The sequence below is a fragment of the Microcaecilia unicolor genome, chromosome 3 (genome assembly GCF_901765095.1).
Source record: "Microcaecilia unicolor chromosome 3, aMicUni1.1, whole genome shotgun sequence".
NCBI classification, from domain to species: Eukaryota; Metazoa; Chordata; class Amphibia; order Gymnophiona; family Siphonopidae; genus Microcaecilia; species Microcaecilia unicolor.
In genome coordinates this window covers 291,235,011-291,251,093 of record NC_044033.1, presented here as the reverse complement: position 1 = coordinate 291,251,093, position 16,083 = coordinate 291,235,011, and the positions used below count along the sequence as shown (strand labels likewise).

Below are 16,083 nucleotides of genomic sequence, written 5' to 3'. Positions count from 1 at the left end.
TGTACACCTGTCTTTTAGATTGTAAGCTCCTTGAGCAGGGACTGTCCTTCCATGTTAAATTGTACAGCGCTGCATAACCCTAGTAGCGCTTTAGAAATGTTAAGTAGTAGTAGTAGTAGTACAGAAACAGACATCGCTTTCCATTGCATAGTATGCAGCTAACTTGGTGTGTCGATGACAAAAGTGTGAAGTTGTGGTGCTTCGTTGTAGCAAATTCCATTCCCGAAGTCTAGAAGCTAGCAGTTCTGACTTTTCTTTAGATAATGACAGATCTCTTACCAGATCATCTAAATCTGATTGGCTCAGCCAAGTGCGGCTGACCCTCCAGTTGTTTTGGATCAGGAAATACATCATGCCAATCAACATCTTCTTCTTCATCAGGATCAGAAGTGTCAGTTTCAATTACCGTTCCTGCTGCAGGAGGGGCAGGCACTGGATTCTCTACATCGTGTGGTACTGGTTTAAGAGCAGACTGACAGTCAGGATACACAATTTGTGACTTGTTTCTCTTTGAATATCCGGCGATTTTAGTCATTCAAAAATAACAGTCTGGTGATTTTTTTCTGCTCACACCAAACCATCGGCATTGCAAAAGCCATTCCTTTCCTTTTACCATTCAACCACTGCATTAGCCCAGAGTAACACACAGTGCAACAAACATGAGGTGTCCAGCTTTTATCTTGATCTCCAATTTAACAGTCAAAGTAATACTTGTAAGCCAAGCGCACTCGCTTTGTCAGATTCTTGCGCTGATCAGTGTATTTGCCACATATGTAGCAGAAATTGTCCGGATCGTTAACACATTTGCGTCTATCCATCTTGCCTTATATACTTACTGCTGACATCAGCCAATAGACCTGTCTGAGCGCGTCCGGACAGGTCCGGGCATGTCCGTTGGAATATTTCCAATATATAATGCATTAATATTATAAATGAGTAGGCTTTGCATGTATAACTTAAAATCTAGACGTGTCAGGCAGATTCGGAGTTCATATTTGGATCGGCGGGCTCAATTTAGTATAAATCACATGTTTTTCTCTCAGTAGTAAAATCATTGTTGCATTGGGTACTTTTAGGGGAATTATATTTTTGACTATCAGGTCAGGCTGCTGTGGACTGCCCAGGCCAAATTCAGCACTTGGGGATAGCAGCCTCCCTGGCAATGCCAGATTGGGTGGTAGTAACCACAGATGTCAGTCAGTCTGGGTGGGGAGGGCCTAGTGTCTGAGCAAGGTGGCCCACGGTCTTTGGTCTCATGTGTAGGCGTCATGGACTATCAACCTTCTGGAGTAGAGGGCAGAATGTCTTGCAGGCGTTTTTGTCCCTGGTGCAGGGACAAGTGGTTTGTGTCAAACGCATCAGCAGTGACTTGCATCAACAGACAAGGGGGCATAAGAGTGCTGCCTTAGCACAGGAAGCAAGCCTTCTGTGTTAGTAGGTAGAAACTCACCTCACCTTGCGCTTGGTGGCACACATTGTGGGGGAGCTGAATGTTCAGGTGGATTTCCTCAGCTGGAACTTGCTTGATCCTGGGAAGTGAGAACTCTCCTTGGAGGCCTTTTGGATTATCTCAGCCTGTTGCAGGACTCCTGGGCTGGATCTTATGGCCACAAAGAGCAATGCCAAGACTTCCCAGTTCTTCAGCAGAAGGAAGGAGGTTGGCTAGGAGGCCATAGATGCCGTTCTGCAGCCTTGGCCGGCTGATGCTGTCCTTTGCATCTTCCTTCCTTGGTCCATGATAGGCAGGATGTTCAGGTAGATTGCGCAGCATCGGGCCCAATAATTCTGGTGGCATCAGAATGGCCCAGGAGACCATGGTATGCGGACTTGGTCAGGCTACTCATCAATGACCCCATTCGTTTGCCATCTCAGCGGGGTCTTCTGGCTTAGGGGCCATTGCTCATGGAGGATCCCTCCCTCTTTGGTCTTATGGCCTGGCTCTTGAAAGGGCAAAATTAAGAAAGAAAGGTTATGTGAAGGAGGTAATTGCTACCTTGCTTCGAGTCAGGGTTTACCTCTGTAGCGTATTGAGGGTGTGAAGGACCTTTGAATCTTAGTGTTTTTCCAGAAGTGTTGTTTCAGCGTTGGCCTCCTTGACTCATATTTTGTCCTTCTTGCAGGATGGTCTTAATGAAGGGCTTATCCTTAAGTTCACTGAAGGTTCAGTTGGTGGCACTGGCCTGTTTTTGTGGCCAGGTTCAGAGGTCATCACTAGCTGCACAGTCAGACGTGGTCCACTTCTTTCGTGTGGTCAATCACTTGCATCCTCCCAGGTGGGCCATTTGCCTAGCGTGGAATCTTAACCTTTTCTCAAGGCTCTCCAGAGACCCCCGTTTGAGCCCCTGGGTGGTCTTTCTCACCCAAGGATCTCACTCTAAAAGTGGTTTTTCTAGTTGTGATTACCTTCGGAGTTGCATGCCTTTTGTGTCGGGATCCATTCCGCTGCTTTACTGAAAAGGGTTCACAGTCAGAACAGTTCCTTCTTTCTTGCCTAAGGTGGTTTCAGCCTTCCATTTGAATTGACCAATTTTTCTGCCTTCCTTCCGCCAGAAGGATTACCTGGAGGACTATCAGTCCCTTCGGGGCCTTGATGTTTGTAGGGTACTTGTCAGGTACCTAGAGGTCACCATTGAATTCAGGTGTTCAGATCATCTCTTTGTGGTCCACAAGAAGGATGACCAGTTGTTTTAAGGCTACCATTGCAAGGTGGCTGAAAGAGGCTATCTCCTCAGTGTATTTGTTGGTGGGCAGGTCTCCTCCTTTGGGTCTTAAGGCTCATTAGAGCGCAATCCACTTCTTTTGTGAAGTTGCAGTCTTTCTCTATTGATGACATTTGCAGAGCAGCAATATGAGCTTCTGCCCACACCTTTCTGAGATATTACAGGTTGGACATGTTGGCCTGCAGCAATTCGACCATCAGGGCCTCAGTCCTTGCGGCAGGGATCACCAGGTCCCACCATACTTGAGGACTGCTTTGTTACATCCAACAAATCTCTGGATTAATCTGTGGGATGACAAGGAAGAAAAATTAGTTCTTACCTGATCATTTTTTTTCCATTAGTCCCAACAGATCAATCCAGAGGCCCACCCAGGGTATTGGGATTTAGCACTCTGATTTTTCTGTTGTATATAGGTGTTGGTTCCCTCTGCAGTTTGTAGCAGAGGGTTGTTTGCAGACACTGTTCTAAAAAAAAAAAAAAGGAAGAAGGGAGGTGGATAGAGAGGCCCTTCTGCGGGTGAGCTACTCTACCTGCTTCCCTTAGGTGTCCTCGCATGGTTCCTGTTAGATTGATCCTTTTAGGAGGCAGGAGGTTTCCTCTTTCTCTATTATATCTTTGCTGTTTTGTTATCGAATTAGTGGAAGTGAGGCTACTGCACAGGAGGATATAGGCAGAGCTCTGGCTTTCTTTCTATCTCCATCTGCTGGTAGATGGACATAACTCACAAGTCTCTGGATTGATCTGTTGGGACTCATGTAAAGAAAATTATCAGGTAAGTTTTCCATAAGTGGGTGTTATTATGCTGTGTCAAGACAACTTATTGGTTGATAAGTGGGTGCTACCATGCCTGATTGTTGCATCCTTTGACTTCTGTGGGCTTTACCCATACCCAAGCAATATGTTGGTCTTCCCCTACACAATGTCACAAAGACATACAACAGACTGTGGCTCATCTGAGCAATAGACAATATGCAGTAAGCTTTTCCAGATATATGTAGTCAATATGAATGACAGAGATTTCCATATAACATGAAGTACTTCACATTCAAATCATGCATATTAAGGATATGATGAAAACCGAAGCAGATTAGTGTCTACAGGGATTGGAGATTGACTGCTGCTGGCTGGACCTCTGTTCTTATCACCAGTAGTGTGCTAGAACATTCCTGCAGTGTCTACTGAGAGACTGACAGTCAGTTGGCCTAGTGCAGGTAAAGTTAATCTGACAGTTTTATCTGATTAATTTTATATGGTAATTCAGCCTGAATCCATACAACTGAACATGTGGTCTAAAGTTTACCAGACACAGCGAAGGTGACGAATGATGCTAGATCTAACACCAAGGTGTAAAAATAGACTTTTATTGATAGGCAGAATCAAGACTCTACATGAATCGTGTTTCGGCCATAGGGCCTTCCTCGGGAGTCTCTATGAAACTGCCACTGTCCTGTTAAATGACAGCATTGCTGTGTTTGGAACAAATAGCGTCAATATTAAGAAAGTGTTGCACGCTATTGTCAAAAAAATTCTCATGGAGAATATCTGCAAATCAATGTACCGGTAATATAACGATTTAGTATAATAGCTGCACGAGTATTTTTTGCCAATAGCGTGTGACGCTTTTTAAATATTGACGCTATTTGTTCCAAACATAGCAACGCTGTCATTTAACAAGACAGTGTTTTTTTAATAGAGATTCCTGAGGAAGGTCCTATAGCCAAAACCGATTCGTGTAGTCTTGATTCTGCCTATCAATAAAGGTCTATTTTTACACCTTGGTGTTGGACCTAGCATCATTCGTCATCTTCGCTGTTTGATATTCTTTGTTCCCGCTGAGGAATTTTCTTCTTTTTCTTCTTGTCTAAAGTTAACCAGACCAAGGATAACTTTAAGCCTGCCATTTGGCCAGTCTAAGAGACCTGAGTAAATCTGGAATGACAGCAATAATATTTTGTACTGCCAAGTCAAAGTGAAACCGTGCCCCAGGATTGCCCCCCCCCCCCCCCCCAACACTGTTTTCATTACGTTAAGCAACAAGTTGCCTGGAAAAAATCTACCTAATAAGCAGGGTGGGGTAGAAGAGGATACATTTTAAATAAGTGGTGTTTGGCTTACTTCAAAAGTTTAGTGGACAAAGCTTTTGAATATGGACATCTTAAACTTCAGGAGTTGAAAATTTAAGGATGAGAGAACTATTGTATTGCCAACAGGCTCATTTTCGAAAGAGAAGGACGTCCATCTTTCGACATAAATCAGAACATGGACGTCCATCTCGGTATAATTGAAATCCGATTTTGGACATCTCCAACTGAAGTCCTTCGCAAGGACGTCCAAATTTCAAGGGGACGTGTCAGAGGTGTAGTGAAGGCGGGACTTGGGTGTGCCTAACACTTGGATGTCTTTGACCCATAATTGAAAAAAGCAAGGACGTCCATGATGAACACTGGATGTTTTCACCTGGACGTGTTTCTTTTACGAATAAGGCACAAAAAGGTGCCCGAAATGACCATTTGACCACCGGAAGGACTCGGGGATGACCTCCCGTTACTCCCCCAGTGGTCACTAACCCCCTCCCACCCTCAAAAAACATCTTTAAAAATATTTCTTGCCAGCCTCTATGCCAGCCTAAGATGTCATACTCAGGCCCATGACAGCGCATGAAGGTCCCAGGAGCAGTTTTAGTGGGTACTGCAGTGCACTTCAGACAGGCGGATCCAGACCCATACCCCCTCCTACCTGTTACATTTATGGAGGAAACAGCGAGCTCTCCAAAACCCACCATAAACCCACTGTACCCACATATAGGTGCCCCCCTTCACACGTAAGGGCTATTGTAGTGGTGTACAGTTGTGGGGAGTGGGTTTTGAGGGGCTCAGCACACAAGGTAAGGGAGCTATGCTCCTGGGAGCATTTTATGAAGTCCACTGCAATGCCCCCTAGAGTGCCTGGTTGGTGTCCTGCCGTGTGAGGGGGACCAGTGCACTAGAAATGCTGGCTCCTCCTAAGCATTTGGACGTTTTTGATTTGAATGTCTTTGGTTTTGAAAATCGCCGAAAGTCAAAGATGTCCAAATCCATGGACGGCCAAATCTAGGGACGTCCAAATTTAAGGATGTCCTTGGATTTGGGCGTCTTTGACGGTATTTTCGAAACAAAAGATGGACGTCCATCTTTTTTAAAAAATACAGTTTTCCCCACCCCCAGATTTGGACATTTTACAAAGATGTCCAAATCACAACTTGGACATTTCTTTCAAAAATGCCTCTCCAAGTGAATTAATAATTGCTGTGTGATGTCTGTCCTTTGCAGTTTCTTGAAATTCTTTTGTTTCTCATTCTCACACAGGGAGCTACTGGATTCCCTGGTTCTGCGGGAAGAGTCGGTCCACCTGGTCCTAATGTAAGTTTGATTTTTTTTCACATTTCAGCCTGTTGCAAGGCCTCATGGTACAATCAGTATGGTTGCTTGCCTACTCTACCCACAACCTGAGTTCAAATCCCATACTGGAATTTCAGCCTTTGGGTAACTTAGCCATCCATTCACTTTCTCTCAATAAATGAGTGCCCGGCTTTAGCTAGGGGTTGAAGGAGGTAGGGATAAAGATGGATGAGGAAGGCAATGGCAAACCACCCTGCTAATAATTTGCCAAGAAATCATCACGCAAGTGGCAATCCCCATAAGTTGTTTGTGTCTTGATACTTGCACACAGGGGACTACCTTTACCTTTTTAATGTCTCAAGGCTATGAATAGGGTAGTGGAGTCCAATACTACTTAATGAAATCTGAAATTGTAGATTGGAAATGCTGAACTTTGATCTTAGATGTGCAGGTTGATAATTTATGAGATGTATTTGCTTATGTTGGATCCAAGAGTCAGGTTAATTTGCATAGGTTGCCTAGCCTGGAAATAGACCTTTTTGCAGCATTCAACCAACACTGACATTCCATCTGCAGACAACCTTGCTAAATATTTCAATGAAAAAATTGTAAACCTACGCAAAACCCTACCTCAGAACAACATGGACATAGAAAACTTCATTAATGGTCTAGACCCAACCCCTGATGAATAACCTGCTGACCGAATATGGTCCAATTTTGCTCTCCTCAGCACTGACACAGTTACCCAGGTGATAAAAAAGTACTCCAACAGCCATTGTCAACTGGACACCTTCCCCAGCTACCTAATACGATCTGCCCCCACCACTTCATAATAGATCTTACATCCCACTTAAATTTCATGCTTCAACAGGGTATCTACCCTAAAGAAAAAGGCAACATCCTGCTCATCCCAATACCAAAAGACACCAAGAAAAAAACAAATGACATTACCAACCACCACCCAGTAGCATCTATCCCATTAGTAGTCAAACTAATGGAAGGACTGGTGACCAAACAACTCAATGACTACATACTGCTATAGAATTTAGGAAAATTGCTGGGTCTCAAACACAAAGTCTTGTATACCATTCAATTAATATAAGTTCATTCTTCTATTATTAGCTATTTGGAGAAGTCTTTTACAATGATCCTAGTTATCAATTTCAGTATTGAGCACATGTACCTTAATTTTCCAAACCTGGAACACAAACATAAAGAGCTTCCTGTATATAGCCACTGATATAGATTTGTCCCTTCAGTGTATTATGAGATCAGATTCTGGGTTAACATATTAGGGAAAAGAAATACCATAGTGTCAAATTTTCTGATTTCCATTATTCTGTGTACTGAAATGCACTAATACCTAAAAGAATCCTCATAGGGAAACACAAAATGGGAAATAATTCCACTAGTCCAACTACTACTACTACTACTTAGCATTTCTATAGCGCTATGTATATAATGCAGCATTACAATTAATGCTCATAATTAATCTGCTGAGTGGAGCTTCAAGAATCCTGGGCAAAAGTTTCCCCCTTTTCTGGGAAGCTATTCCTGACCCCCAAATCTGAGGGTGCAGTCCTGATTCTCTTTTTCCACTTTGAGAAACAGTCAAAATGAGCCTCCTTTTGCCCATCCTGTTTCACAGTCGGTGAGCCCTTGTGTTGATCTAGAAGACCTGTGGTGGCCACCGTTCCCTAGCAGTTAAGCCCCTGGGTTTAGGCAGCCAGCAGGACTTCCTAGAAGGGTCTTGGAGGGGCTACTGAAGACAGCAAATGGGAGGCAATGTTGGGACCCAGCAGTGATCGGAGGCAGGCAGCAGACAAGAGGCAGCATCAGTATCCAGCAGTGGTCAGGGGCAGGCAAGAGGCAGCGTCAGTATCCAGCAGTGGTCAGAGGCTGGTGGTAGGCAAGAGGCAGCGTCAGTATCCAGCAGTGGTCAGAGGCAGGTGGCAGTGTCAGATCTGGCAGTGGTCAAAGACCGAAAGCGGGACGAAACAGCAGACAACCAAAGCTCTCCAGGAAGGTAGTAGCTGAGGTGCTAAACCATGGAGGAATCTCCCACTAAAAGGAGGTCACGGCTGACGTCACCAGTAGGTCAAGATCGGGAGGCGGGGCTGGTGGTTGGGAGGTGGGGATAGGGCTGGGCAGACTTGTACGGTCTGTGCCAGAGCCAGGGTTGGGAGGCAGGGCTGGGGAGGTGAGGATAGTGCTGGGCAGACTTATACGGTCTGTGCCTGTGCCAGAGCCGGTGGTTGGGAGGTGGGGCTGGTGGTTGGGAGGCGGGGATAGTGCGGGGCAGACTTATAAGGTCTGTGCCCTGAAGAGCACAGGTACAAATCAAAGTAGGGTATACACAAAAAGCAGCAAATATGAGTTATCTTGTTGGGCAGACTGGATGGACCGTGCAGGTCTTTTTCTGCCGTCATCTACTATGTTACTATGTTACACAAATTCACTATACTACATGAGTCACAATCAGGATTTCGACCCCTACACAGCACCGAAACAGTACTACTCACTCTCCTAAACAAATTCAAGCAGGAAATAGCAATAGACAAGAACATTCTCCTCCTCCAATTTGACATGTCAAGTGCGTTCGACATGGTTAACCATAACATATTGCTAAGACTCCTAGACTACTTCGGAATCAGTGGTGGCACTCTCAATTGTATTAAGGGTTTCCTAACCACAAGAACATATCAAGTGAAATCAAAAACAAACATATCGTCACCGTAGAAACCAGGCTGCGGAGTACCACAAGGATCACCACTATCACCAATCCTTTTTAACCTCATGATGACTCCACTAGCCAAGACCTTATCCACCCAAGGCCTTAACCCATTTATCTACGCTGATGACGTCACATTATGCATCCCCTTCAAACATGATCTGGTGGAAATCACCAACGAAATCAAGCTAAGCTTAAACATCATGAACTCATGGGCAAATGCATTCCAACTAAAACTCAATACTGAAAAATTGCTCTGTCTTATCATCTCATCCCAATACAAACAAGCCCACAAACATTAACACCCCAGGATACACCCTCCCTATCTCAGACAGTCTGAAAATTCTCGGAGTAACAATCGACCGTAACCTATCACTAGAGACCCAAGCGAATTCCATCACAAAGGAAATGTTTTTCTCAATGTGGAAACTCAAACGTGTGAAATCATTCTTTCCAAGGGAAATATTTTGTAACATGGTACAGTCAATGGTACTAAGCCACGCAGATTACTTTAATGGAATCTATGCAGGATGCAAGGAACAAATCATAAAGATACTTCAGACCGCGCAAAACACAGCAGCCAGGCTTGTATTTGGAAAAACACATTTTGACAGCGCCAAACCACTCCGAGAAAAACTGCATTGGCTACCAATCAAAGAACGTATCACTTTCAAAATCTGCACAACTGTCCATAAAATTATCTACGGCGAGGCACCGGGATACATGGCAGACCTTATCGACCTGCCAACCAGAAACACCACAAAATCTGCACAATCATACCTAAACCTCCACTACCCAAGCAGCAAAGGACTCAAATACAAATCCACCTATGCATCCAGCTTTTCCTACCTAAGCGCACAACTATGGAACGCATTACCAAAAGCAGTAAAAACCACGATCGACCACCTAAATTTTCGGAAAGCACTAAAGACAGACCTGTTCAGAAGAGCATATCCCACCAACCCAACATAAAAATACCTGGACACTTGCGACACCAATGTAACCAAAGACCGTAACGGACATTACCTGACCCTTCTTCCCCCTTTCCCTCCCTAAGTTCCCCCCAATTGTACCTACCATACATGTACCTCATTCTACCACAATATCACTTTGTATTCATTGATACTATGTATTTGTTCAGACCGGAATCAGCTAACGCCGTTAACGGTTATATGTAAGCCACATTGAGCCTGCTAAAAGGTGGGAAAATGTGGGATACAAATGTAAGTAACAAAAATCAATGGGGAAAAAAAGCTCCGCTCAATTTGAAAATATTCCAACAAAAAATAGCGGATCAAATCATACTATTGCACGAAAATGAATTGATCATAAATGAAGGAGAGGACCTCAGACTGGTAACAACTTAATCTTGATCTTAATTAATAAGATTACATATATTGTCACCGTATTTTAATCATAGGTCCCTACCAACCTCCTTCCTTGGTGTTCACACACAACTGTACATATATAAATATAATGTAATACAAAAAAGCAGCCACAATATAAGCTTGTTGCAGCTTAAACTGAGGGCCTCCCCAACGGTCCCGTTTCGCCGGGTCAAGCTTCATCAGGGGAAGGACGCCCAACTGCAAGCTGCTGCTCGGTTAAGTAATGGCCCAATCCTAAAAACCAAACACACCAACAACCAAATTTATATCATGCAATAAAAACTAAAAACGAAAAACAAAAAAGCCTATTGCCATAAAGAAAACTGTATGCAGCTTACCCAATGTGCCAGCAATTCAGCAAAACATAAGTGAACAAGAGAACTCATGCTGCAGCGTCACCATTTAAACCCCCTGTCCAGAGGACACGCCCGAAAGTGACGTAGCAGCTGTTGTTAATTGGAGTAGGTTAACGTTTTGGAGGATACAAATGTAACAAATAATAATAAATAATAAGCTTGCTGTACAGGTAAAAACTCAGTAAATCCTGTTCATGTATGTTAGAAGTAGAAAGCCTATAAGGAAGAAAGTAGGACCATTAGCTCATCAAACAAAGCAGAAAGATGTACTTGTAGTAAATTCTATTACTGATATTAGCCCCACTGTAGGAGACAGGTGTGTGGTTATTGGGATATTATTAAGGTGACCAGATGTCATAAGGGCCAGGCTGAGGCAATCCCGGTTTTATCTCCATTACATAAGGATTTGTGATTCCTGCTTGTCTTAGAAGTATTGGAACTGCAAACCATCTCATCCTTGATGGTATGGAGTTGTCTCGTGGCAATATACATGATTAAAAGCCTGACAAAGACAGCTTGTGGTTGTTTCTGACAGTTTATTTTTTTTAAACCTAATACTTCTCTTGCAGGGAAACCCTGGGCCACCTGGTCCACCAGGTGGTGCTGGAAAAGATGGCCCCAAGGGGGTTCGTGGCGATGCTGGTCCTCCTGGCCGTTCTGGGGACCCTGGTTTGCAGGGACCTGCAGGGCCCCCTGGTGAGAAGGGTGAACCTGGAGATGATGGTACTGCTGTGAGTATCTCCAGGGTTGAATTGACACTATATTGGGACCTAGGCAAACATACAGTTATGGGCCCTCTTACCAAGGACCCCCACAATTTACTTCTTCTCTCATCAGCGCCTCCCACCTGCACATTTCATCTCTCCAGAAACAGCAGAGAAAAGTGCAGAACCTAGTTGTGGTGTGGTGGCAGTAATAGTTTGTGAGTGAACATGGACACTAGGCCACATGCTTTGAATGGAGTGGCTTAATGGTTAGAGTTGGAAAGCTGCCATGTTACCCAGTTCCAGGAAGGAGATTTTAGGCTGGTCCTGGATTTCTGACAACCCTGTCTTAGTGGCACTGATTTCAGTGTGTAGAATCAGGGACTACAAATAGCATACCGAATTGGAATGTAAGTTCAAAATCAAGACTGGCCAAACAGTTTTCCTTCTGGAACTGGGTATCTTGGCAGCCCTGCAGTAGTGGGCTGAAGTCCAGAGAAGATGGACAAGTCATTTTCTTCCTCCAATGCCTCTGGACTGCCACAAAGAGTGAGATTTATGAGAGATGTATAAAACTGCAAAGTTTTACATGTCAACAAAGCTTCACAAATGGAAGAAGCAAAAGAAAATGATATTTAGTTTTCTTTGGTGCTTCTGAAAGGATGTGGGCAAAGTGGAAGCAGTATTGGGAAATTTTTTAAGAAATTTGCCCAGGTAACTTAATAGTTAGCTGGATAAACTCCCCAGACTGACCCCCCCTTACTTAGTGTGCACACAGGTAGGGTTACCATATTTGCCCTAAGAAAAAAGAGGACACATAATATCACCCGCCCTGCTCCTGTCACTCCCCACCATGTCCCTCTCACACCCCCGCCCCATCATACCCCGTCCTAACCCCCTGTCACTTTGACCCTCCCCCCAAGAAAGCCAGATTCCCTCTCTCTTCCCCCATTTTTCCAGCCTCCCTCCACCCACATGACTCCATCCACTACCCCTCCCCACCCCTCCTGTACCTTATTTTCATGCCCTGGTTGTCTAGTGGCCTCTTCGGGGCAGGAAAAAGCCCCCTCTTTCTTGCTTGACATGGCTACTGACCTGTCTTGCTTGCTCCTGGCACCGCTTCAAAATGGCTGCCGAGAGTTCAAGCAGTGACCTTGCAAGACTTTTGCTGAAGTCTCGCGAGACCACTGCTTGAACTCTCGGCAGCCATTTTGAAGTGGTGCTGGGAGTGAGACAGGTCAGCAGTCACGCCGGGCAGGAAAGAGAGGGCTCTTTTATTTCCCCCCCGAAGAGGCCACTAGACCACCAGGGCACAATAATAAGGTAAAGGAGGGGAGGGGAGGATAGGACACCCTGAGACCCACCTGCCCATCCACCCGCCAGCCTGTCCATTTGTCCACAAATCCGGACAAACAGGCAGGCTGACAAAACTTGCCCTGATGCCCCGCAGTGTCCTCAAAAAGAGGATGTGTTCAGGTAAAACCGAACATATGGTAACCCTACACACAGGTATAATTGTATCAGCCCAAATTAGCAAAGAGAAATTCTGTTTGGGAGGAAGTGACGTCACGGAGCTGAATGGCCGCTTAAGCTACTAGCTCCCGAGCTTCCCTACCTTGTTAAAGCTAAAATCGCTATATTATCCTTTGAAACTACGTCTGCTCGACGCCTGGAGACTTGCCGGCAGATCGGGGTGCGGAATGAATAAGAAAAGTGCAGCCACCCCGCGGGACAGCGAACGGGCGGCAGTCCGAAAATCGGCACGGGGCTCATCGCGCCACGCTTCCCCCGCGGCGCGGGAGTCTTCGGGATCGGACTTGGGCTCCTCACAAGCGGGACGAGGTGAGCGGGCAGCTAAATCTAAGACCTCCCTGGACTTGACAAAGTGTTTGGAGGCAATTCGGGCAGAGATTCGCGCCTCTAAAAACGAGATCCTGGAGCACGTGGACGCGCTTAGCGTTGACTTGAGAGAATTGGGAGGCAGAGTTGAAACGCTTGAAGAGCGAGTCGAGGAGCACGCAGACAAGCAAGAGGCCATGGAGGTGAACATGACTAACCTAACTGCACAAGCAGAGGACCTGAAGTACAAATTGGACGACATTGAGAACCGCGGACGTCGCCAGAATCTTCGATTTCGGGGCGTGCCGGAAAATGGCGACAAGGAGAATGTTTCGGTCATGGTGAGGGCCCTATGTGCGCAACTCATGGGGAAGACCTTCGATCCTGAAGCGCTGGGAATAGAACGTGCCCACAGAGCTCTGGGTAAACCTAAAGACAACAAGCCGAGAGACATTGTAGTGCGCTTTACTACTTATGCAGTTAAAGACCAGCTATGGCAGAAAGCTCGCCAGAATCCGGTTCTACAATATAAGGACTCTCGCGTTTACATCTTTCAGGACCTCTCTTTGTTTACCTTAACCCAACGGCGAGCAATGAAGCCAGTACTTGAGATTTTGCTAAAAGAGAAAATTGCATACCGATGGGCCTTTCCCTTTGCGATCTGCTTCGACCTTAAAGGGGAGCAACACCGTTGTCGTTCGGTGGGAGCGGCCTGGAAACTTCTGCACGACGCTGGACTAGCCCGTAAGGAGTCCTTACCAGTGACGATGGCCTCCTCTACTAAGAAACGGCTCCAAAAGTGGCAGAGAGTGGAAAATACAACGAGAAGCCAAACTTGAGACTGGTAACTTGAACTGACCTGATAAAAGTTCAATGGCTGTTTATAGCCAAAGGGTAATTGACTTTGAAAAAGTTGAATGTTTACTTGAGCTGGTTTTGCAATATAAATTGTAATGCATGAGAAAAGAGAAGGATAATGTAAAGATAAAAAATTAAAGGTAGGAGGGGGGAGGGGGTGGGGAGGTTTGAGGGGTATGAGTTCGGTTCTGGGGTCATTGTTCCTCTGTTATCCCATACAGTGGCTTAGTGCGCTGTTTGGTGGGGGGTTGACAGGGAGGAGGGGAGGACTGGGTGGGTGGGTTTGGGCAAACACGGGGGGGAGAACTAGAGGGGATAGGGGGGAAGTCAGGGGATCAGAGGAGAAGTTAAACTTTAATTATCCAGTGAGCGATCTGCATACACTGAGGTAGATGGTTGACTTTAAAATACTTACATATAATATCAAAGGTTTAAACACTCCATATAAGAGGCACTCCTTATTTAAGGAATTACAAATAATGTGTCCTCAAGTGGTATTCTTACAAGAAACTCATCTTCATAGAAAGCATGAGCACTTGCTGAACTCTTCACAGTACCCAAAAATCTTCTATGCTTCTGATATTAAAGGTGTCAAGAAAAGGGGAGTAGCTATTATGTTCCACAGAAATGTACAAATGCAACTTCTGCACTCCAAGAGGGATGCTGAGGGTCGTTTTCTATTCCTGCATGTTATGCTGGACAATCAGGAATATACGCTAGCAAGTGTCTATGCTCCAAATGAGCGTCAGGAGCGATTTTTCCGGCACCTTCAGAAGGAGTTGCATAACTTTGCTAGGGGCAAGGTGATAGTGGCGGGAGATTTTAATGCCACTATGCAACCTAGGTTGGATAAGACCACTGCACCCTCCTCTAATGACTATAGAATTTCTAAAGCTCTGGGGAATTTTGTGAAGGTTATGGGACTGTACGATGTATGGAGATTGGACCACTCGGGGGGAAGAGATTATACATTTCACTCACACGTGCACTTCTCTCACTCCCGACTGGATTATGTTTTCTTGGATAAGGGTTTGTCAGAGGGGGAGGGGAGATCATTTATAGGACACACTACAATTTCAGACCATGCCCCGGTTTGGGCAATAATCCCATCATTGAAGGAAGAGACACGAGATAGAAGGTGGACTCTTAATAACTGTCTACTACAGGACCCAGAAATTGTAACTAACTTTCGCTCTGTCTTGACGGAGTACTTTGACCTTAACTTGGACTCAGGGCCAGCGTTGGGTACAGTGTGGGATGCTTTTAAGGCTGTATCTAGAGGTTACTTTATTAAATGTGCTAGTCAGCGCTCTAGAACCCATAAAGTAAAATTAGCCCAGTGTATGGAGCGGTTAAGTGCTCTGGAGGACAGGTATAGGGCCTATGGGTCGGTAGCTGACTTCCGCAAACTGCAGGCTTTACGATTGGAGCTGGCAGCCTTACATGAAGAGAGCTTGCAGTTTGTTAATGCACGTTTGCGACAAGTCCATTATGAATTTACAAACAAACCAGGCAGGATGCTGGCCACTAAGTTAAGGAAGATGAGGACACACAGACATATTTTGAGAATGAAAGATGAGAGGGGTGCCATGTTGCATACCTCAGACAAGATTAGAGAGCGTTTTGCCCTTTTCTATGAGAACCTTTATAAGGAGGATGCTGCTGTACAGACTGAAGCCATTGATCAATACTTGGCAGATCTGGGTATGTCGGAGCTAACTGAATTACAGAAGAAAGAGTTGGAGGCACCGGTGACAGTGAAGGAAGTAATTCGTGTTATTAAAGCGCTCCCGATGGGGAAGGTTCCGGGATTAGACGGATTTACTAATGAGTTCTTTAAGCTTTTTGGGGGGGAACTGGCACCCTATTTGATGTTGGTTATTAACTCGGTGCGAGAAGGGGCGCCTTTCCCGCAGTCAATGATGGAAGCATGGGTGGCGGTGATACCAAAGCCAGAAAAAGACAATACTGAATGCGCTTCGTACCGCCCCATTTCGATCCTTAACACAGATGTAAAAATATTGGCAAAGGTTTTGGCAACCCGTTTGGGAGCCATGTTGCCTAGTTTGGTGCACCCTGACCAGGTTGGTTTTGTGGCAAACAGACAGGC

At 45.2% G+C, this 16,083-nt stretch overlaps 1 protein-coding gene across 3 annotated transcripts in view; it reads left to right on the top strand.

Moving 5' to 3' along the window:
• The window catches only part of COL2A1 (collagen type II alpha 1 chain), a 308,500-nt gene that overhangs the window by 234,145 nt on the left and 58,272 nt on the right, over nt 1-16,083 (top strand). For all 3 annotated transcript variants that reach the window (XM_030198168.1, XM_030198167.1, XM_030198166.1), the window contains 2 exons: nt 6,065-6,118; nt 11,142-11,303. In XM_030198168.1, coding sequence (XP_030054028.1) covers nt 6,065-6,118; nt 11,142-11,303 — 216 coding nt within the window. The remainder of the gene's footprint in view (nt 1-6,064; nt 6,119-11,141; nt 11,304-16,083) is intronic.